Here is a 23,361-nt window from a genome sequence, read left to right as displayed (position 1 = left end):
CCTTCCCCTTCACCCCCGGCCGCCCGCCATGGGGGCCTGGAGCCCGGCCCGGCCATGAAGGGCGGCGGGGGGACCCGTTCCCACCTTCTGCCCGCCGCCAGGGGAGCACCGCGACGCCCGGGGACCGGCGGGGCTCCTCCTCGGTGAGCGGGGAGCGAGGGGGGGGGGGGCGCTGAGAGGGGCCGGGGGAGGCCCTGAGGGGGCCCTGAGGGGGCTGGGGGGGATGAGGGGGGGATGGGGGGCACCGGGGGGGCTCGGTCAGTGCCGGGAGGGGGTCGTGAGGGGGGCTCTGAGGGGTTTGGGGGGGTCGTGAGGGGGGGCTGGGGGTAAAAGGGGGTCCTGAGGGGCACCCACGGGTGGGGGCTTGGCTTTGGGGGGTGAAGGAGGCCCTGGGGGCTGTCCCGGGCCCCCTCTGCTCACCGTTAACCGGGGAACGGGGAAACGGCCCCGGCCGGCTCCGTGGGGCATGGGGGGGGGTCCCTCAGGTGCCCCCCCCTGCCCCCTCTTTTCCCCCTGTCCCCGTTTCTTGGCTGAGCGGGGAGCAGGAGGCAGCGATCGCGCCCTCGGTTGGGTTTTGTTGTTTTTTTTTGTGTTTTTTTTTTTTTTTTTCTTCTCCCTGCCTTCTGTGATTTCGTCCCTGATTTTCTGGAGCGCCTCTCGTGCGCTTCTTTGCGGGGTGGGTGGGCGCCTTCCCCACATCAAGAGGGGGGAACCCGTGGGGAAGGCATGCAAATGGGCGCCGGCTGCACGCACGCAGGCAGCTGGGCTCGGCTCGGCTCGGCTCCTACCTGCCTGTTACACAACCTCACCTGCCGGCCGGGCCTGCTGCCAGCAATCCCCCTGCTTCCCCTCGCAGAGGGGGAACCCGGCGTTGTTCAGACCCTGGTGGTTTTTATTTTTCAGCAGTGGCTCCGCGACGAGGCAGCAGGCACCCCGTGGGCGAGCCGTGCCGGGTGCCCGCGGGGTGCAGTCCCTGGCGTTGCTTTCTCTTCGCTTTCTCCTCCTCGTCCGCAGGGCGAGCGCGCTCCCTGCGCCAGGCGCAGCCTTCCCGGCGGAGCTGCGCCTCCGTGCTTTCGCCCGGCCTGTTTATTTTTAGGGGCTTTAGCGCCTGTTTGCGGAGAGGAGTTGTTCCATCGTCATGGCAACCCGGCTGCGTGTCTCATAAACATTATTCGAGGGAACCTTTTCCAGCTCGAACGAGGCTTCCTTTCCGTAACGAGGTTAGGATCGATGTGAAACGCCGAGCCTGTTGCTCGGGGCTGGCAGTGCGGGGACACGGCCTCTTGTTCCTCGCCGCGGATGCTTTTACCCTCAGCCGGTTCCATTTGCTGCTGGTAAACGCTCCCCGCAGCCTCTGCGATGGCAGAGGAGGAGGAAAAGCAAAGTGTAATCCACCGAAAGAGGAGCTCTCATACAATTACTTCATGGCTTATTAGAGGCAGTCACATCAGCGTTAGAAACAAACCAAGTGCCGGATAAAAAATGGAGTGTCTTTGAAGTTTGCCATTCTTTTTTTTTTCCCCCGACCGTTCCCATGCTACCGAAAGGTGGGGAAGGCTGGAAAATGCTAACTCGGGACACAAAGTGCTTCTTTCTCAGACAGGAGTTAAAAAGATGAAACAAACTGCTCCTAAACCCCAAAATATTTGCTAATACCTCAATTTCGTATAAACTCGCAGCTTGATTTTCGAGCCAAGAGCAGAGAATTTATTGCGGCGTTTGTTTAAAGTAAATATGCCTGTCAGACTTGGAGAGGGATTAGGCAATGAAAACTGTGGAGCAGCTCTTATCATGAGGACATCCTCCAGCGTTTCCTTCCAAGGAGCTTCCTGCCCTGATAACCACGGCTTCTCCTTCAGAACGAGCTGATTTTCCTGACTGCCTGGGAAACAACAGCACCGTGAATGCCAGGGCCAAGGGGAAGGCTAGAATTTACTGGGGGCTGGGATTTTTTTTTTAATCTTATTTACCTGATTTTGTTATTTACTGGAGAAGGTACAGTTTGAGTGCCTCTTGGAAAGCTACCAGGGTTTGGAAACCTTAACGATGGTGCTGCAGATGGGAAAATCTGCCTCTGATTTAATTCCTTGCAAATGGGAAGTTGGATTTACACGCACAGCAGTCCTTTAACAGGTAGTTCACCTGTCTGCAGGAAGAAAGCAAGCAAGCAGCAGTAGTTCAGGTGTCCTTACACTGCTCCGTGTGTCCCAGAAGCAGGCTGTGTCCCGCTCCTAGCACTCCAAAGAGGCAGAATTTTGGCCGGTAGGTTTCACCCGTGTCAGGCAGCAGGATCCTAAAAGGAGTCAAAATTGGTAAAACCCTGACACGAATAGCTCAGGTGATTCACCTTCCCAGGGGCTTGAGAGTGTTTTATGAGAGGTGTGTTGGTGCAGGGACGTTTGGAGTGCTGGGCTAATGAAATTGTTGCTTGATTGTGTGCTGATGACCACTTAGTTGCGGAGTTCATTAGTGCTGTTCCCACTCCTCGTCCCGTTAGTAAAATAAAAGGAACAGAGGGAATAGGGCAGCTTTAGGCTTGCTTTGTTGGCTGGCCAGAGACGCTGAACAACAGCCTGATGGTCCTTTGATGTTAACCCTGTTGTGAACCAGGCCTTGGGCCTGTGACCTCCAAAAACCTCCTTTAATCTAAACTGTTGCCTTTTTTTTTTTTTTTTTTTTTTTTTAATTTCCTGGAACAACCGTCTCAAGCCTTGTCTCCGCAGGAATATTGCACAACACAACAGGGCTCGTTGTCTACAGATTCCTTCTGTTCACGCACCATGGCCATCTTCAGCTACTAAAAAAAAAAACAAAAAAAAAAACACGGGGAGGGTTTTGTCCTGCAAAGCCCTAACGGCTCGGGTTTGGTGTCCAGGAGCAGGTTGCCCGTGTGGTGTGTGCGCAGCGAGCCCGGCTCCCTGGGATTGTGTAAGGATCTCATTTGCTCACCTGCTGGCCCGCTGCACGGCTGATTTGCACCACTAAACACGAGGACCCTGAGACCATCCCGAAATTATCGTTGCTGTTTGACTTTATGTATTAAATGGAAGTGTTTGGGGAGAGGTTTTGCTCTCTCCTGGTGGGTTTTGGTGCTGTCGGGGTGCTGTGCACGTTGGTGGTACTGATTGGGTTCGGGCTGTCTTCAGCATCCTCTGTGGCACCGTCACGCCGTGTCTTCTGCTTTGTGCTGCTCGCAGTCAGCTTGTGAGGTGTCCCTTCTGTGTCAGTGCCTGGACAGCTAGGAGCGTGCCCCTGACATGCCTGGGAGGGATTTTTGTCCTCGTAAGGACACTTTTTCTTCCCCGTGACACTTTTTCTTCCCCTCTCCTTTGCACCAGCCTCGGCTTCGGGGGGAGAGAGGGGGGATTCTGGCAGGGCTGTGGAGCTGCCTGCTGTAATCAGCCCATCTGGAAAAGTCATCAGCCTGCAGATGCTGATAAGGGAACAAACCGAGGCGCGGGATTACTGAGCTGCTCTCGGTGTTGAGTCAAAGCACAGGAAATCTGCCAGCAGGCGTTGAAAGGGGGGGGGCTGGGGCACAGCCCCTCTGTCGCTGCCCCTTCAACCTTCCCCGTCCCGGCTGGCTGCTGCCTACTGGGGCTCATCGAGTGCCCTTCTGCCCCCCAGAAGCTGGGGGCACTGAACCTTTTGGTTTGTTTTGCAGCACTGAGTACAGCTGCTGGCCGTGGTAAAATCGTGTGCCGCTTCCTAAGCTGTGCCACGCCGCGCTCGCACGCCCTCCTTCCCCCGGCGAGGCAGAGCCTGGAGGCTCTGTGATCACAGGGAGCGCACGGGGCGGCTTGTGGCGGAGATGGGTGAGAAAGCGCTCGAGAAGATGCCTATCTCGTGGCCTGGCTCTTGTAAACGTGAAGCTGTTGTGAAGGCAGGGCTCAGACGGAGCTGCAGCAACCTCCGAGAGGCTGCAGCCACCCGAGCACACTCAGGTCTGCAGCCTGCGCTCAGCAAACTGCAGCCAAACCCCGTCAGCTACTCGGTGTGCTGCAAGGGTCAGCCGTAGGCGGCAGAGAAGATCTCAAGACAATAATAGTGCTCTATTTTAGCATGCTCATTACAAAGTCTAACTGCCCTCTGCCTCTAGCAACTATTTTTTCCTCGTACTCAACTGGTGCAGGAGTGGGAAGGCTGTTGTCATAAACAGCGCCGTTGCCTCGCTGCCTAATTCCCTCATTGTCTTCTCAAACGAGACCTTTTTCTTTCTCCGTGGACTCTCCGAAGGAAAATAACCTTCAGCAGAGAGGCAGCGTGCCGTGGTGTGCTTGTAATTATTGGTGTATTCATCTTGAAGAAGAAGCAATCAAACGAGGAGGTTTGTTGTGCTGACAGGGAGCTGTGCTGGGAGATGGATGCCTTTTGATGAGAGGAGCTGTAGATGTGGAAGGGGCTGAAACGTGACGTACAAATCACGCACGAAGCAACGTCTTGCCATTGTTAGCGTGGATACGGGTGGGCTGCTGGGTTCCTGTCCTCATCCCCGTGCCTTTTAGATCCCAAAATCAACGGGCCTGTAATGTTTCTGGGGTGTGGGGTTTGCTGAATAAAAAGGATGAGAGGTTCCACCAAATTCCTGCCCCTCTTGGGGCAGAAGGAGGGGGACAGTTTTGAGCACGTGGCCCTAAAAAGGGCCGGGGTATGGACAGAAGCTGGGCTTGGCAGCTGGGGATGTGTAGAGCTGGGGTCAGACGGGGAGCTGGCACCGCTCAGGAGGCCTCAGGGCTGTGGGGTCAGGGCTCATGGAAGGGACAGGACGGCCGCCGTCTGCCCCCGCTGCTGGAGAAGGAAGAACTTAACACAGTACCTGGGTTTTCATAAATCAGACAAAGCGACTGTGCTCAGCTCTGCTCTACTGGTTTTATTTTTACATTTTGTATGATTTTTTTTTTCCCTAATCCTGTTTTTTCTTAAAGAAGCAACAGTTCTTTGATGTGTTCTTAGGCGGTATCAAAGTAAGTGCAATAAAGCCAAATGAGAGGAGCCTTTATTTGTCACGCAGCGTTGTCTCCTGTACATGTGCCACCCTCTGCCAGTTGCAGCTTACTCCTGGACACGGAAGGGGCGAGTCCTACCAGCGAGCCCATTGATTTAACCAGCAGGGAGGGCTATTTGCTGGCCGTCTCTGCTGGATTTACTTGTCAGGAAAAGCTCCCAGTGACGTCGAGGTACCTCTGTTGGTTCCTGTACACGTGCACAATAAATATTTAATAAGAGGGATGTTCATGCTTCTCGGCTGCAATACAACCTGCCTGTTGCCAACACCACGCTGCTCTGTGTGTGTGTTCCCTGGCAGCTGGGGAGTCAGAAAAACTGCCCCATTATGATGGAGACTGGATAAAGTAGAGGGCGATGGCCACATGCAGCATATCCTATAAGCAACAGGAGGAATCAAGACAACACTAAAGCCTGTAAATGCCAGAAACGTCGCTAGAAACTTAGCTGATGACCATGCAAATGCTGTGGCCCTGCCTGGGAAAGGATTCTGCCAGCCAGAAAGGGGCGGTGGTTGGGACCGTGAGCTCTGCAGAGAGCACAGCACGCAAGTTATTATTTTGGTCAGTGCTCCTTAGAACAATGTAACACGTCACCGTGAAAAGTGATTTATTTAAATCCTTTATCTTCTATCATTTCAGTCACTCCAGGCACAGGCCGTGGTGCTGAACTCGGTGCTGTGCACATACGGTTTGCTCAGGACTGTGTATCCTTATCCCAAACCAGCCTTCGCCTAGCAATCATTTGACAGCACTTGGTGAGCTTTGAGATGACAGCAGCGAAGTACTTCTTCCTGAAGGGAAGCACACCGGTGGGATTACGGCGTTTAAATTGGGGGATGAAATCCACGCAGGTTTTTAGGCGAAGAAAAGCCTGTGCTGCTCTGAAATTCTGCTGCTAATCTAATTTCTGTGTGATTACCTCCCGTTGCATCAGGCAGCGCTAGCTGGTGCAGTGCTGGTACGGGCTTTGGAGCTGCTGCGGATAAATGTAGCGTGGGAATAATCACTCAACTTCATTTGCCTGCTCCTTCGCTGTTAGCACTTAGCGCGGGCATTGACAGCTCTGCAGAACGGTGGAACCAAGTCCTTGTGCCTGCACAACAGCCGGGCGTGTGCATCATCCTGACAGGGTAACGAGGCTCTGCTCGTGGTGCTGTGCCAGCAGGCAGATATTAAACGAGATTCAAGGTTCCTGGTGAACGTAAGTCGAAGTCCTGGAAAGGATTGAATTGGGTTCCCTGCCCCAGAGGGCCGGACCTTTCGGCTCCCCAGCGCGCTGCGGGAAGTCTCAAAGCACCGGGCTCAGCAGCTGATGTTTTCTTAGAGCACTCAGCAATTAATTTGGGCAAGCGTGGAGTTGTACGCGTGCAGTAATTAACGAGGAAAGCACCTTAGGCCAGCATAACAAGGTGGTGTGGGTGTCCTTCATTTTGAGATTGTGCGTGTAATTGCAGCAATTTAGCTGGCTTGATCAATGTAACATCCCTCTGGAGTCGTGCAAGCGTGCCATGAGGCAGGTAGTCTTAAAAATAGGCTCACCGAGATGGGCTCTGCCCAAAAAACCACCTGCCCTAGGGCACCTTATTTAAATAAGAATGCAGAGTCCTGTGTGAGCTGTCAGCAGGAATCCTTTTACAGGGCTGAGTGAGTCGGGAGGCTCTGACACGAAGCCGGTTCTCTTCCTTATATAGGGCTGGGTGAGTGCTGGGCAGTGAGGAGGTTGGAATAAAAACCCTTGGTAACAGATGAACTGGCTGCCAGTCCCGCCTGGATCTTAAACCCAGCCCCACGGATGCGTGGGTGCTGCTTGCAGGGCTGGGCACGATGCTGGTGCTGAGCCTGGGGTCTGGGCGCTGCAGGCTCCCCCTGGAGAAACCCCCTGCTCTATGGTTTTTTTTTTACTGAGATTTGTCGGGGGGAACGGAGCAGTTCCACACAGCAAAACACCATCCCTACAATTCGCCGTGAAGGCTCTCGGTGCACGGTGGCCGGGTTTCTTGTTATTGCAGTGGAAGAAGGTGAAGCCGTCTGTGTGAGGAACACCTGCCTCGCTGGGAGGGTGGCGAGGGCTGGCACGGGCTGCCCGGAGAGCCTGGGGAGTCTCCCCTGGGGATATTCACAAGCCACCCAGACACAATCCTGGGTACGGGGCTTTGGAGACCCTGCCCGAGCGGGGAGCTTGGGGCAGCTGGTCCACAGAGCTCCCTCCAGCCTCCACCGCTCTGCCATTCTGCCAGAAGGAATCCGTTCTCAAATCGGTTCTGGACTAAAGGGAATCCATGTGGGACACCGCACGAATATAATTTGATCTGTTAATTCGCAGCGGAGCTTATCCTAATGCTTCCTCTGTGCAGGAGGGGTTATTTGTGTTCTGCTCCAGAACGTCTGTGGAAGTGCTGCTCCACGCGGTCAGATATGGTCAGGGAAGGATGGCATCTCTGCCGCCTCGTCTGTCCCCGATGGCTTTATCCAGCCACTGCTCAGTGTGGGAAAACCGTGCTGGCAGTGGGTGAAGCAACTGGCTAGTGCTAGAAAGTCTCAGCCTAGAAGACTGACGTAGGTAAGACACGAGAGGAATCAAGAGAAAAGCCAAGGCAGCGTCTGAAACCGTTTCATTTACTTTTTTTTTTAGCTTACTTCCTTGTAAAACACGGGGATGAAATTTGGGAAAGAAAGGAGGTTTGAGAGGAGACCGGGGGTCGATTGGGAGGGACAGCGGCGATACAAATGAGGGAAAATAGAGTTGTGCTGCACAGTGGCATCCCCTGCTAGCTTAAGCAGTTGATCCACCCTCTGCCTTGTTAAGGACCTGGAGGCTGGAGGTGGGTGCAGGCAAGAAACGGAGGAGGTGAGTGTGGGTGTTTGATTTTACCTGAGAGCACCTGAGCTTTTTTTTTTTTAATATATATATAAAGCAGTACAAGTCAGAATGGGTGAACATGGAACAACTTAGAAACTGTGGGTTTTTTGGCGTGTTTTTTTCTTTTTTTTGGATAATGACTCATTGCAACTTACCCAAAGTGACCTGATTTAGTTAAATGAGGCTAAATATAACCCATGTGAAAAGGACTGACATGTGGGAGGAGACGATAGCAGTTGGCTCTCAGCCTCTCTGTTCTGCAGGGAACATCTTTCACGACTGGTGACTAATAATTTTTACTCTTGCTGCCTTTGGAAATAACATCTCTGCACCCTTACCCCCCCTTCTAGGGAGATGCAGAAAACGCACCGGTCCTAATCTCTTGCCTCTTATCTGCCTTTCTGAATTTCAGCTTACTGCTATGGACAGTGCTATCACCCTGTGGCAGTTCCTCCTCCAACTCCTGCAAGAGCCTCAGAACAAGAATATCATCTCTTGGACCTCCAACGACGGGGAGTTCAAACTGCTGCAGGCAGAGGAGGTGGCCAGACTCTGGGGAATCCGCAAGAACAAGCCCAGTATGAACTATGATAAACTCAGCCGTGCTCTCAGATACTACTATGTGAAGGTAACAAAGTCCATAAATCCACCTGAAATCCTTATCCATCTTACCCGCCTAATGAGCTTTGTTTCCTTTTTCATTCTCTTCAAGGGGATAGGTGTCACTTCTGTCTCCCAGACTTAAGTGAGGTGCACTAGTTTGTGTTTAGACGTGCTTTTTTTGCCTTTTGTTTATCCTCATACCTGGTTCCTCCCCGTGGTTATGTTACAAGGTTCTAGATCCATTTGTGCAAAATGTTACCGTCTTTGATTTATGCCTTTGCTAATATGAATCTTTCTTTGAATCATGTTCTCCTTTCCAACCCCTCTCCAAAAATACGTGTCCTTGCACGTGTTAAAATCCTCAACACTCCAATTTAAGCAACGGAATAATGATGGTCTAGATGGTGAATATTGCACTACCTTGAGACCTTTTCTGTAATTGTCTCTATGAAGGAGCTATCAAAATAAGGATTTCCTGTGTGGCAGCCCAGAGTCTTTTTCTTTTCCTCCTTATGTTCAGAAATGGCACCCCTAAGGAGGATATTGAGTTTATTCCAGGAGAGGAAGGTGCTCCTCTTAGTTAGCTAATGTCTTCTAAGAACTTGCAGTAGCCTTTCATTAGTGCACGTGTAGTGTCAAAAAGCTGAAGTAGAACCGCAGTGTGGGATTGTGATCTTCATTTCAGTAACCTTTCGATAAGCCATTTATCCCACAACTGCTACTGTGTGGGTGTCCGGGATTGAAACACCAAAACAGTTCCTGAGGAACCTGTCAGTTTGTAGGATATGGTTTGTTGCTTGTCCTTTATGATTGGGTAACACGGTTTCCTTAATCTGACTTTATGCCAAGAGTTCTCAGTAATAACAATTGTTCAATAAATAATAATAATCTTTGGCCCTAATTGTGTGTGGCATTGCAGTTGGGAACAAACCAGGTTTGATGAATGCCGCTTTGATTATTGAAAAAGCTGATAAGCCTACGTTCTGCTGACCAGTCCAACTTCTTTCTTTTATTATCATCTTATTAAGAATAAGGGTGTTGTGGTTTGATAGATGACACTTACTGTATACATACCAATGATCTTAACTTTGATGGGGGGTATTGGCAATCTTTTGTGTCCTAGCTGATCTTTGAAAATATTGTAAACTGAATTGCTCTGCAGTTTTAAGGCTGCTGTTAGTACATTTAAAGTTGGGTTAAGTTCACCTGCTCTAGTGTTCTGTTCGTGAGCTCGGGAAGTGATGCTTTGGTGGGATAACCAACTTGCAAGAATGCAGCCTGTATTTTAAAATAAATAGAAACAATCTTCAGTGAAAGACTACCAACTATTTAATTCCTCGGTCTATTTTAGGCAATGTTTGTAGCAAGAAAATTAATCAGAAGGGCTAAAAATCTGTATCTTCTTACCCACAGAATATCATTAAAAAAGTGAACGGTAAGAAGTTTGTATACAAGTTTGTTTCTTATCCGGAGATTTTAAATATGGATCCACTTGTCGTGGGCCGTATAGAAGGAGACCCTGAAATGACTGGTTTTGCGGAAGTTAGCAGTGCTCCAAAGGATGTGGAAAACTGTGGGAAGGAGAAGTCTCAGTCATGTGCTAAGTCCTCCAGCCGCAATGACTATATCCACTCAGGCTTGTACTCCTCTTTCACGCTGAACTCCCTGAACTCTTCCAGTGTAAAACTCTTCAGGTCCATCAAGATTGAGAATCCAGCCGAGAAACTGACAGAGAAGAAACCCGCTCAGGATCCGACACCGTCTGTCATCAAGTTTGTAACCATGCCCTCCAAAAAGCCGTCCTCTGTCCCCCTGGTCGCTACCACTTCAACGGTCTCTGCCACTTCCACCGCTTCTGCCCCTTCGGCTGCATCTTCCCTCTCCATGGGATCAGAAGAAACTCTCCAGACCTTGGAGACTCTCGTCCTACCCAAGTTAACTGTCCCTGAAGCTCCAGCACCTTTGCCAAACTTAACCACCAGCTTCACCCCAACTCCGCCCGTATCCTCGGTGTCTCCCACTCTGCAAGTTCCTTCCACGCCCCCATCGCCCCCCCTGAGCTCTAATCCTGACCTGGACATTGACACGGACATAGAGTCGGTGGCTTCGCAGCAGCTGGAGCAGGCTCAGAGCCTTCAGCATCAATCCCCAGAGCCCAAAGAGCAGGATTCATCTGTGCTGGAGAAGGAATTTGCCAATCATCTCTCCAGATCTAAAAAACCCAAAGGGCTGGAGTTGGCTCCTACTCTTGTCATTACAGGCAGTGATCCAAGTCCGTTGGGAATACTGAGCCCTTCTCTCCCCACTGCTTCTCTTACTCCAGCACTTTTCTCTCAGGTAACTTAATTACCCCCACCATCTCTTTTTTTTTTTTTTTTTTTCCTTTTTTTTGTTTAAAGAGTAGTGGTTATATTTTTAAACAATAAAGGAGGGCAAATGAAATGTTAAAAGCCTGTAGATGGTGTTTGGGAGCTCTGAAACCCATGACATTACTTCCATTTTCTTATAAAACAGAAATTTTATTCATAATCTCCATTATCTTCCACTCCAAAGTGTGTCCAAGTAGCAAGCCAGCTAAACACATCTGTACAGCGTTAGCATGGGGAAGGCAGAGCCCAGCACCTGTAAGATCCTTTGTAAATCTTCCCAAAGTGACACTGAATCATTTCAAAAACCCTAAACCCTGCCCTTCAGGCTGATTCTGAAAATGCTTAAAAAAAGCTAACCACTGAGGTGTTTGTTTAGCCGAGTGCTTTCACTTGATTCAGCAGCCTTTAACTTCAGACCAGAGTGATAGGAGTTAACGGTGACAAGAATGGCTGCAGAATTTGGCTGTTACCACTGAGTGGGAAAGGAAAGCTTTCATTCCTCCTGGAAAATTTGGAAGAGAACCGAATCCAACTCTGCTGTTATATTGTTCTGTATATATTTAATCTCCTTCCTGTAATAAATTGGAGTGAAACTGCAGGGAAACCGCTGATAGAAAACTGAACTGGCTGAAGGCAGGGGGGAGAAATCAAGCGTAGCTGCTCTTCTGGCGCCCCTCGAAGTGCTTGGCTGGTGAACCTGCAACATCCAGAGCATTCAGAAGCTGGATGTGAATTTCTTTTGTTGTGGCTTACATCACCAGCGTCACCCAGACCATGTGTACGCTCGCAGCCTGCTCACATTAAATTCATGGGCTGAGTTTTCCCAAGTCCTTGCAGGTGCTGTGTACTGAATTGCAGGAGAGGCCAATTTGCTGCGCGCAGGATTTGGCAGCTGCTGGGAGAAGAGGGCCAATTGCTAAGAAAGGGGAGGGAGAGCCGATGACTGCTGCTGTTGTGGGGTTTGAAGGGAGGAGGAGGAGAAGGTGGGAGGAAGCGGAAGGAGAGAAGGGGAGTTTCTGAAATTTGGATCCAGCCCTCCGCAGCTGTAGGAGCTCATTATTGTGGCGAGCTTTCCATCTGCTATCTATTACTCAGTGCAGGTTTCAAACAACTGACTTGTCTCCATGTGTTTTGCAGACTCCCATCTTGCTGACCCCAAGTCCCTTGCTCTCCAGTATCCATTTCTGGAGTACCCTAAGCCCGGTTGCTCCTCTCAGTCCTGCAAGGTTGCAAGGTGCTAACACACTCTTTCAGGTAAGTTCAGCCAGTCTCTCTGCTTGACCTACGCTTAACCAAAGCCACCTTCTTCAGAAGACCTGCGGGGATCTGTTACCCCAAAAATCCGATGGCAAGTTTGGGCAGTGATACTTGCTGCTTAATAAGGCAAGTGAGCATTTCAGGGAGTAGTTCCTACTTTGGCTGCTTAGTTATTCCAAGTTTTAAGTGCTAAAAAGTCGCTTGACAGTTTCCTTGAATTCAAGGAATGATTTTGTAGCCAGTGGAAACAGAATGGACATCTTTGGTTTCTATTCCCATGTTAGCTTTTGAGAGCAAGTTTAATCTTCGTGGATGTTTACCCTGTTTTGTTTAAGTATATTGTAAATGTTGTTGTTTCAGAAATGGTCTAAATTAATAGCAGTCTGCTGTAGTTAAATTATGTTTTTTAAGTCTGCCTTTCCTGTAAAACTTGCCTCCTCATAACTTCACGGGTTAAGAGTTTCCTGGAAATGGAATTTTGCTATTCTCTCGTGGTTCTTTTAATAGTTTGTTAACAGCCTCTTCCTTTGAAGGACATTAATTAAATCTCAGCACTGGTAAGAAGGGAGGCTCTGTGTGTGATCTCTGGCAGTATGTAGCACATTTTCTGTACGCTCTGTATTATTCTGCTATCTTTTATTGTTTGGAAATTCTCAGCTTCATTGTTTTTGGTAAATATTTTTATTTATATAATAAATTTTAAAAAATGCCCTCTAAATTAAGAAAATGAAGTCTTTAGCTGTAATTACCTTTGATTTTCCTCCATGTTCCACTTAGGAATTGGAGCACCTCTATCTGTTGCCTGAGTCTGCTTAGGCAGGGGGTGAAATTTAAGTGCTTGTCTTTTGGGTTTATATCTGTCATCTCCATGGAGATGAAGGAAGTACCTTATGTGTACTGTCAGAATAGGCAATAAACAGCTAGGTCTGAAAATGCGTTGGACCTTTTCCTCTATAAATAGCTGGTAATTAATTGAGGAACAATGTAGGACGTGGTTTCTCAACAACCTCTACGAAGTCCCTGTCTTGTGACCTTATTAGTTTAGGAGATAGGCAGTGCTCAGCGCAGAGGCTGCAGACTGGGGCTGTCTGCTGACGCTGGTTGCAGTTGCACAAATCCAGCGATCTGTGCTGCAGGAGCATTTTAAAAGTCAATTACTTGGGGAAGAAAGAAGATTATTTGCGAGGTTTTGTTAGTTTGTTTCTGGGGGAGCTTCTATATGCAGAGATTGGAGAGGAACAGTAAGTTAAAATAGCCTCTTCCTTACTCATTTTTGTTTTGTCTCTCAGTTTCCATCAGTGCTGAACAGTCATGGCCCATTTACTCTGTCTGGACTGGATGGACCCTCTACCCCTGGCCCATTTTCCCCTGATCTGCAGAAGACATAGCACATGAACTCATGGAAAGGACGTATTGGCAAGCAAGGGAAAGATATGACACTTATATTTAACCATGTTTTTTAAACGAGCAATTTATAATTCCACAGAGATTATCAAGTCATAGTTTTTGCCATTCCCAGATAAAATGCCTTTTTTGCAAAATTCCTGTTTTTTGAAGACCCAGATTGGGAATGTATATGCAAACGCCTTAATAGGAGCTGAAGCTCCGGTCTCTTCTCTTCCCTCCTTGGTTTGGAAGACTTCACCATGGTTAAAGGGAGTTTCAGTTGGTGATGCAGTAACTGAGTCTGCACTGATGGCAGTAAACGGTATCAGAGAAGTCTTTTCTCTGTGACTCTTGGAAAACCTCTGTTCTTCTGCTTCCTGTGCTTGGCAAGAAGAAATCTAACTGCGATCGAAGCTGGCATTCCAGGAAATGCTCGGGAAAGGGGTGTGTGCGCACTCGGCTTTGCCTTGGGGCCTGATAACTTCTGCAGCAACAAAACAGCCCGCGTCTTATCTGCTGTACAAACGTCTTGTCTCTTTGCAGGGAGAAATTTTCAAGGAATACTCGATGATTGTGTTACTCAGATATGAACAATTTGTGAATGGCATTGTACACAGACAGCCCAGCCTCTCGGAGAAGTGGTCTGGCTGCCTTCCGGATGCTTCCTGGCCCTCCCTTCGGTGAGGAGGCAAGGCCTGGGGACAGACGAATGGTGGGATTCGTTCCTTTCAGTTCTCAGAAAGTTTGAATGCTGAAGTCCAAACATTTCTTGTGCCAGAGACCTGTGCTAAAGCCTGTAATCTCTCTGCTAGTTTAGCAGCGTGATGGATTCCCGTGAGGTTTGAGGGTGTATCTGTTCCGTGAGGTTGCTGCCTGATGCGGGATTTTCAGACCCAAGCCGTGGGTGGGAACACTAACGTCTGAGCGTTAACGTTACTGCTCTTTTCCCACAGGTGAAGTGGAGAAGCTCCCCTTCTCCCAGCTCTTATCTCGAGTTTTGCTTTACATCTATTGCTTTTTTTTTTATACGAGGAAGCACTCAGACCCCCCAAAACGTTAGGCTTAGTGCGTACAGCTGGTTGAGGGAGGTACCGTGGCGTATCAACCTTACTGTAAATTTGTGCTTGCTTTTCTTTCCTTGGTGGCCGTGTGTGTGGATGAATACAGGATCAGTTTCCAGAGCCATTCGAAACACTGACGAAATGAAATTTGTAATTAGATTTTTAAACCTCAGGAGGCCTTTTAAGAGAACTGAGGAATGACAGAAGCGGGACTCCCCTCGCACGGCCCCTCAGAGGTTGGATGTCTTGGTCTGCTGGCACCGAGCTCTGGGCCCTTCCACTTCGGGTCTCTGCTGTCAGGCAGCAACTTCGGTTTGCTACTCGCATACGCGTGGTGAGTTGGTGACGTAAGGATAAAATACCCACTAGAAAACAGATGGAGACCGTCTCTTTCCTTCGGTATCCTCACTGCCCGTCTCTGAGGTTTTGATGAGCAGAGAAAGAGTTACCTTTACAGCAAGAGGAGCTGGCAGCGTGCTTCCTGCTCTAGTGCACCTGTCTGCTGGGTGAATGCTGAGCTCTGCCTTCCCAGAGTTTTCCTTTTGCCACTTTTGTGGACTCTGAATTCACTTTAAAGCATACGTATGACAATACCCGAGACTTAATTTACTGCAGTGATTTTTCTCTCTGTATATTCTAGCATTGAAATGATGTAAACCACTTCGTATGTTCCCGGTAGGGCACCCTAGCCATGGGTGGGTGTAATGGAGTTGCTTTTTGGGCATTGTTCCTCCAGAAAGTCCTCTGCCTGGTGGGAGGTGGGAGAAAGGAGTGTGCCTATCTTGGGGTGCAGATAGCGGGGCGCGAGCTCACGTAGCGAACTGTCTTCCCGGCCGTCACGTCAGAGGCACGACACTGCTTCGCGTTTTACACAGCAGCAGATGCAGGATCAAGTTCCTGTGCCAGTGGCTCTTAAAATGACAATGTGCAATATTGACTTTTTGTTTTGTTTTGTTTTTTAAATGCAGAAAGAAACCTGCAAATCATAGTTAAGAGCAGGCATGTGGAATTTTCTGGTTTGCATGATCGCTTATGAGTTTGCTCTAGAATATATATATAGCTATATATAAATAGCAGCACTTTTAATGGTTGTTTTAGGTTGGCCAATTTTATGCCCACTGTGTGTGTGGATTTGAGAGCAACATTGCCGACTAGGATTAGAGTTTAAAAATAACTAATGAGCACTAAAGACTTGCAATTTAATTGCTTCCCTTTCCTTGTCCCCTATGGAGAAAAGCCAAGTTTTTGTTTAAAAGTTGTGTATGTGCACACGTGCACTTATTTTTCTGTAAACTGTATCACTTTCAGCATAGGTATGCAAGAGAACCAAATGCTAATGTAGCTTGTCAGTTTTGCTTGGCCTGGTTTCGTGCTCTTCTCCAAGTAGCTGCACAAGCTTGCACTGCCACAGCTGGTCGCTGAAATACGCGTTCACCTTCAGGAATGCCTTCTTCAGAGAGTGTGAAACACAGGCTGAACGTGTTGGCTTCGAGCCGGTGAAGTCCAACTTCCTGACGGGTGACATGAGAAGGTGACTGCTTTTGCTTGGGCACCTGCCTTGGAAAATAAAGGTCCCACGTAGGATTATAACCTCAGGAGGCAGTCGGAAAAGCAAGACTAGGCGAGGTGGGAGAGGAGTTCGCTCATGTTTTCCCCGTTAAAACTTTCAGGTCATTTAAGATAATAGTGTCTTGTATATATGCTGCCTCATTAAACGGACATTGACTAATAAGTGTATAACTGCCAGCTTTTTTGGATCACATTCCTGACAGCACAGTGTCCTCGGAGCTTGGTTGTGTAAACTGCTGGTACTCTGCTGGCTCACTGCGGGGGCAGTTTGCCACTTGGTTTTAGTGGAAGGAAGGTGGGGGGTTAATATAGGCTCTCTTTTAATTACCATGTTAGCAGTCTGTAGTATGGGTATAGTGCCGTGTTGATTTTTAAAATAGTGCAGCATTACAGAAACATTTTATTACGTTACAATTCATGTTGCTGAAGTACCTGTGGTATCGTTGAATGCTTGGTAGTATTTGCTTTGGTTAATTCATAGGTGGTGGTAGAATTAGACTGGATGAGCATGGAAGCTGAACATCTGTCTCACTTCTGGAAATCTCTTTTAAATGTCGTTGCTGCTGTATAATAGTACTGCAGAGTTGCAAAGCTTGCACTGCTGGTGCTGTCTGTGCTACGTCTGTCTTTTGTTGAGATCCTGAACCGTCGGGATGCCACTAGCAACGTGTGCTGCTAGCAGAGACAATCCGTGGAAAGCAGAAACGTCTTAATACCAGCCTACAGTCAGAGAACCGTCCCTGTTCTGTCTTACCCATTTTCAGAGAATGTGATCCTAGCAATGAGGGCGATGGAAGAAAGGTTTCTTTCTTAGCAGCTTAAGTCTAGAACCTTGTTTCAGAAATTGATTGGTCTTCAGCAGTGACAGCTGAATGTAATTCCTATGCACTGTCTTTGGCACATTCACATTGCGTTTTGCAATAGGTCAGGAAGTGATGAAATTCCTCAAATTGGAGAATTTGTTGTATTTATGTAGAGTGTCCTAAGACTTCAGTATCCCATGCATCTTTGGTGTAATGGAGTGGGAATTAAAATACGAAAGGTTTTGGCTATTCAGTAGTTTGTTTGGGGTAGTTTCTCCCTCTAATATGTTTTCAAACCTCAGATATCCAGCAAATAAATTCTTCTTGGTTTTTATGGTGTTCATTTTGACCGCAGTGAAGGCTGCTTATGTGCATATCTTCCTTCACAAGCTTTTCAACGTGCAGACCTGTTTCATGTCAGATTCCCTCATGACTTCAACTTCCATGCGAGAGCTTCTGCAGGTCGAGACCGGATAAAAGAGCTAGCCTAGCGCATCGATGCAGTTTCTCAGGTGAGCACAAGCGGAGTTCTGGTCCACTTCAGTAGCATTATTCTAGTGCTGAGTTTGGAACCTACAGTGCTGACGATCTGTTGGCTACCCATGGTTTATTCATTTATCTTTTAGTTACTTTTTGCTACTGTTTTATAGCTTTTTTTGTATGTACTCAACTTTTACTATACAATTTAACCTCTTCCATTTTTAATGCATATTTGTTTACAAGACACATCTCAGTGTTGTATCAAGAGGCTATCTTGGTATTGTCAGCTATGAAATAAACTACATCAGTAGTTAAGGAACATTGTCAAATTTGACAGGTATTTTAAAACTTGATGTTTGAGTTTTGGGTGTCCATAACGATTTTGTTCTGTTTTGTTCCTTAGTTCTCCTGTGTAAGAAATATTACCTACCTTCTGGCCTCTCGGGTCCTAGGTCTGGAGAGTTTATTTTGTCTTAAAAATGACAGAGCATGGTATTGCAGGCAGACAGCCCGAGCACCACGGGATCTCACGCTCAGCAGCTAAGTTGAAAGTACATGAAAATTGTAATCGTGTTGCTTAGAAGCTATTTGGGGTGCTTTAATGAGGTATAGTATGTCTTGCCTAAACAGGAATTTTTATGGTTTGATTTGAATTTAATTAAACAGTAATTGGCAATGGCTGCTGTTTAGTCTGAACAGCGTTAGGAAATCTGCGTAATGTGGAAGCCTTTGGCTATTGCCATCTAGAAGTGGTGGTTAATACGTGACATCCTGGAGTTGATCTCCTGAAATCAGAGGCTGTCAGGTGAAGATTAAAAGATGAAATGCAGCGACAGTTGTTTTTACACAATTCTTCAGGGCTATTACTGCAATAGACTTTCTTGGATTGACATCTGTGAACATGGCATTCCATGTAGTCGGAGCGAATCGCATTGACTCTGTAGGACCCCTTTATAGAGCTGGTTCTGGACAGAAATATTACTGAAAATAGAACCAAATCTTTTCTCTGTAGCCCGCTTTTAGTCATAAGGATGTAATATAGGAACTACAAAGCCACAGGAATGGCAGTGCTGCCATATTTCTACTTTGTGTTGAGTATCATCATCAGACCTTCTGCCTGTCTTGGTACCGCCTAAAGCAGAAAGGCTGAGCGTTGGTTTTGGGTGTCGGGCAGATTTTGGACTGGGGAATGTTATCCTTGCTTTTGTACAAAGAGCAAACAAAATTAAGGGAGGATATGTTCACTGCAGGAAGTTGATTCTTTTTGGAGGATGCAGCTTTTCTGACCATAAGCATACTTTTTTAAAAAAATAAAAATCAAGTGACCTGTAAGGTAAGAGAACTGGGCAGGGCCCAATATTTCTGCTTGGATGTGTAAGCTAATGTATTTCCCTTTTCAGATAGCGAGATGTCAGCTTCGTATAAATTATTCTATAGAAAACAGTAGAACTGACTAGAATTGATTTCTGTTTACCCTCCCCTTCCAAAGAATGTTGGTGAAGACTTTGTGGAGCTATTCCAGGCATCTGATTAAAAAGCATACTTCTACAGCTGAAGACTTGCTTTCTGTGTGCGTTAACTGAGACTGGAATAGCTCTCATCTTCTGAATGTACATGTGCACACAGTCACTGCCCCAGAGAATGTGTGTTGGTTGTGTGATCTGGCTTTCAGATTAGTGTCAGTGATGCTTACAGTGTACACTCAGAGCAAATACTGCACTATGCAGTTGCCACTTTTAAATGTTTTGCACATGCTGTTGAGGCTTTTGAGGGCTTTTTCTTTCCTTTCCTTTTTTTTTTTTTTTTTTCTTAAGAACTCAAATCAATTTTACCATGGTGTGGGCTAAGTATTTGCCAAAGGTTATTTTTAAATGCATCTTTGACATTGCTGTATGCCACGTCTTCTATAAAAGTGTCTTAACTGTATCTTTGAGTAATTTTATATTCATGGAATGACAATTTGGGCTTTTTTTTTTTCCCCTAAAACACTTCTCTGTTGAGACCATGCATTGCAGAAGGTTTTCATCTCAAAGTAGGGATTTTGGCAGGGTGAGAGGATTACAGTATAATTAGCAACCTTTGGAAAACAGGGGTCTTTTAGTGGAGACACCGAAAGAACTGTAAGCAGTGCAGTCCAAGAGGTTGGAAAGCTGTGTTTGGAGCCCGTTTCGGTCCTTGGGCAGTACATGCAACACTGCTGTACTAATAACTGGAAGCTGTTTTGTTTTGTTTTCCTTCTTTCTCTTTTTTTTTTTAACACAGGAAGGCTTCGAGGATGGCTTCTGCATGGTTCCTAGTGTGTGCTGTGTGCTGGGGGGGGGGGGGTTACAATACCTGGGTTTGCTCTAGGCTCCTTGAGATGCATTGTGGTTTTTTTTGGCTAGCATGTCTTAAATCTTCAGGCTTTGAAATTGCTTTATAGAATTGTGTTGACTTTTTGTTCTGCTGTTGTTCAGTTGCACAGAGTTTTATATATATGATGTACTAGTTTTAACGTTAATTCTCTGTGAACAGGGTTGAGATTATTCATTGTAGTTTAAAAAAAAAATGTATTCTAAAACTCCCTTTGAAAATCTTGTTTGTATTCTGTTGCAGTGTTACCAGATGGCCTTATGTACGTCACAGTGTTTTGTGATAAGTACAGTAGCACATTTAATGCTTATCTCTCCCAAACCCCTCTGTTTTTATAGCTGAGAAGTATATTCTTAATAATAGAGATGCATAAACGGGAAAATTTAAATGACATGTATGGTAAAGATAGTGGTCGTCTCCTCTAATGTATGTTAGGACAGCTGGAATTAATCTGAGACTGAAGTGGCTCTGAGTAGGGGCAGTTCACCAGCACAAGACTTTGTCTTGAGAATGTGAGAACCACTGGGTGAGCTGATGGCAGATTTGAGTCGTATGCCAGCAGCTTGTAAATTGGGAAAGATGCCTTGGCTTCATCAGAACTGCTCTAACTTACACCAGCTGAGAATCTGGTCCTTGCAGCTTTTTGTCCATGGCTCAGAGAGAGCCAGGGAGGGAAGGTTGAGCTAAATTTTTGAGAACTTCAGCAACCCAATCAGCTGTGGTGATATGTGACAGTTGTCGTTCTGTTTAAAGTGCACATCTGTTTTGGAAAGTGATTTTCTGATGCCTTTAGTGTTACTCCTCAAGTGAGTTTTTAGGTTAATCTGGATTCTCTGTAAATCAGCAAGATGACGTCTGCAGTATTCTCGATACTACAGCAGCTCTGACATTTCTGCTTGGGGCAGGCTATGGAGACAATCATGTAAGTTAACTTGTTAACTCTGAAATTGATTTGATTTTACTTTAATTTAAGTAAAAATGGTATTGAAGTCAGCAAATAACATTTTCAGTTACTCTTTCCAGAACAGAATTGCATTTAATATGCATATATAGTACCGAGTCAAGAGACAAAGCAAGTTGTGTTATAGCAAACATCTGCTGGCTTCCTACAGTGGAGACTTACTCTAGACGTGGACTTTTAGAGCCAACTGTAATCTTACACCGCTTTGGTGCTCGTCTTACAGTTGGGTAAACTTGCCTGTGAGAGAGTAGCTTCTCAGTTGAACTTTTCTTTGAAAAGAAAAAAAAAAAGAAAAAAAAAACTTATAAGAGTATCTTAATGCCATTGTGTTTTAAAAAAATGCTGGTATGTAATGCAAGTACATAAATAGCCAAAGTTTTCAGTAATTGTTCAGTGTTACTAAATTTGCTTTTATTTAACCTTCCAAGATAACATATTAGGAAGACCTTCAGCATGTTGATATCATATTGAAAAAAACTCCGATCAACTTGATTATCGCAGATATGCAGTTATTTGAACACATTTCAGGTTTGACTATAGAATTTGGAGGGCAAAGTTCTATGATGCAAAACTTACTTTGGAGGACGTGCACTGTATTGACACTTCAAAGTAATACTACTTTTTGAGAGTGGCATATTGGCAGTTTTTATTCAAACATAATGAAGGTCTTTCCTGAGAAATCAGGTGACTTTTCTATTGCTTCAATTTTTGTGCAAAAAAATAAATAAATCAATGTATTGCAATCTTTTTTTAAAAATGGGGTGGGAATAGTTAAAGAAAACTATTTTATGTAAGAACTGACAGAGGGATTTGCTTTGTATAATGCAAGCTGGCTTTAAAAAAGCATTGTAGCAAATTATTCAAGTCAATCATATGTTAATAGTTATGTGCAACCAGACATGCAAAACAATTGTATTTTTTTAAATAAATATTTTTAACAAAGTTCCTGATCTTTTGACTGTTTCTTTCAGTGGAGGAAATTGAAAGTGGCAGCTGCAGGGCAGCTCACTCTGTGATAGTGAGGGAGTTCATCAGACCTCGAGCTAACCTGTCTTGTTGACAGAAGCACAGGCTTCCTCCCATCTTGCTTGAATGGAGACAGAGATGGCGCTGCTGCTGGCTTTGTGGTGCCATGCAGTTTTTGTGCCAGAGCAGGTACCATTCCCCTCAGTGAGTAGCTCCTTTCCATATCCTCTCCATTTCCAGCAAAGTGGAAATCTGAATTATCAAGTACACTTCTATCAAAAGAAATACTGTTCTGGAAATTGCATTTTGCTAGGTATCGTCTGTCTACAAGGACATCATAAAACGTGTTTTGTTTTTTTTTTTAAATAGCTGACAGCACCTGTTATGATATAAATGTAATCAGCATAGATGTCTTTCTAAATAAACTCCCTCAGTTTATTGTTTCATGCTCATTTCCTCTGTACAGACATGGAGAGAATGCTGTCATAGTGGGAGGGTCTCTATTAATACCAGATTTATTTATTTATTTTTGCTGTGATTGGGTTTTGCAGTACACCACTTACTTTTCATCCCAGCTGTCTCCAGGAGTGTAACAGTGGCATCCTGTGGCTCTAGAGAAGAATTACAGCATGCGCTGCACTGGATGTGAGGCAGGAGGGCTCCTGGAGGGTAGGGATGAGTTAAGCCCCAACTTCAACTGTGTTTATCCTCCTTCGAGCACATTCAGGTTTATGTATGCAGCAGCAGCTCAACAAGACTACACTCTGAGAGGATTTCTACAGAAGCCACATGTGAAGAGATTTTAGGGAAGGTAAGGGCTACTGCTTGGGAAAACAGAAATTCTATTTACCAGCTGTTAGATTCAATCTAAATTTGAGAGTCAGAACTGTTGAATAGAGTAGCTGATAGTCTTGGCCACAAAGGGCTTAAGTTACCTGAGTCCAGTCGTGCTGAGAATCTAGCAATCAATCACCTTTAATTAAACACTGCTTTATATACACACGTACATATGTACATCCACATACAGCAGTTAAAGCAAAAAGTACATGTCCAATCACTCACTGAAGAAATAGATGCATGTAGCTTTACATTCTAAAGCCAGTCCTTTCTTCGTAGCTTGTAATAGGCCATGCGTGGGTTATAAGAGTACCTTACAGAAGGCACCTGTCCTGTTACAATAAGTATTGCACAGATTAAGCAGCTGGAGGCTGGCTCCAAAATACCTCTGTTTAAGCTTCAACTGGAAGCTAGAAATAAAACTGCCCTAAAAGACACTGCAACTGTAGCAGCTAACATAATGACTTAAAGCAAAACAAAACATCACAACTCATTCTCGTCTCTAAAAAAGAAAGCTAATGATTTTAATAATCAAGAGGCCCTAGCATGCTGAATAAGACACTGTCTTCGTGAACATCTGATACTGTGTAATATACAAGAATCAACTGTGCAAATATAGATAGAGCCTGCTACCACTGTGCACTTGGTGGGTTCTACCAATAGCATAATTTTTCCCATTTGGAAGTATTCACGGAGATCACATACACTCCTGTGTTGCACCAAAAAATAGTTCAAAACCAGTATTGTGCTGTAAATTGTAAGGGTTCCTGTACTTTACAGACCGAAAAAAAAGAAAAAAACCTGTCGAGGTCAATGACTTAAGCCAGAAGAATTTCAAAGTCTTACATACG

General features: G+C 46.1%; 1 protein-coding gene across 4 annotated transcripts; it reads left to right on the top strand.

The window, feature by feature from the left end:
- ELK4 (ETS transcription factor ELK4) lies at positions 1 to 19,696 on the top strand. 4 transcript variants are annotated; one of them, XR_014619133.1, is made up of 6 exons: positions 14 to 143; positions 8,279 to 8,494; positions 9,883 to 10,806; positions 11,976 to 12,092; positions 13,385 to 14,193; positions 14,716 to 19,696. XR_014619133.1 is itself a non-coding variant. In XM_084301775.1 (5 exons), the coding sequence occupies exons 2-5, from the start codon at positions 8,288 to 8,290 to the stop codon at positions 13,481 to 13,483; spliced, it is 1,347 nt and encodes a 448-aa protein (XP_084157901.1). In that variant the 5' UTR covers positions 1 to 143; positions 8,279 to 8,287; the 3' UTR covers positions 13,484 to 19,696. The 4 variants fall into 4 exon arrangements, 1 of the variants encoding a protein (XP_084157901.1); XR_014619134.1 differs by having other exon boundaries at positions 14,294 to 19,696; XR_014619135.1 differs by having other exon boundaries at positions 13,385 to 14,434.
- Positions 19,697 to 23,361: the final 3,665 nt, after the last annotated feature.

The sequence above is a fragment of the Netta rufina genome (assembly GCF_964035555.1).
Source record: "Netta rufina genome assembly, chromosome: 26".
Classification (NCBI taxonomy): Eukaryota; Metazoa; Chordata; class Aves; order Anseriformes; family Anatidae; genus Netta; species Netta rufina.
This window is presented reverse-complemented; position numbering and strand designations above follow the sequence as displayed.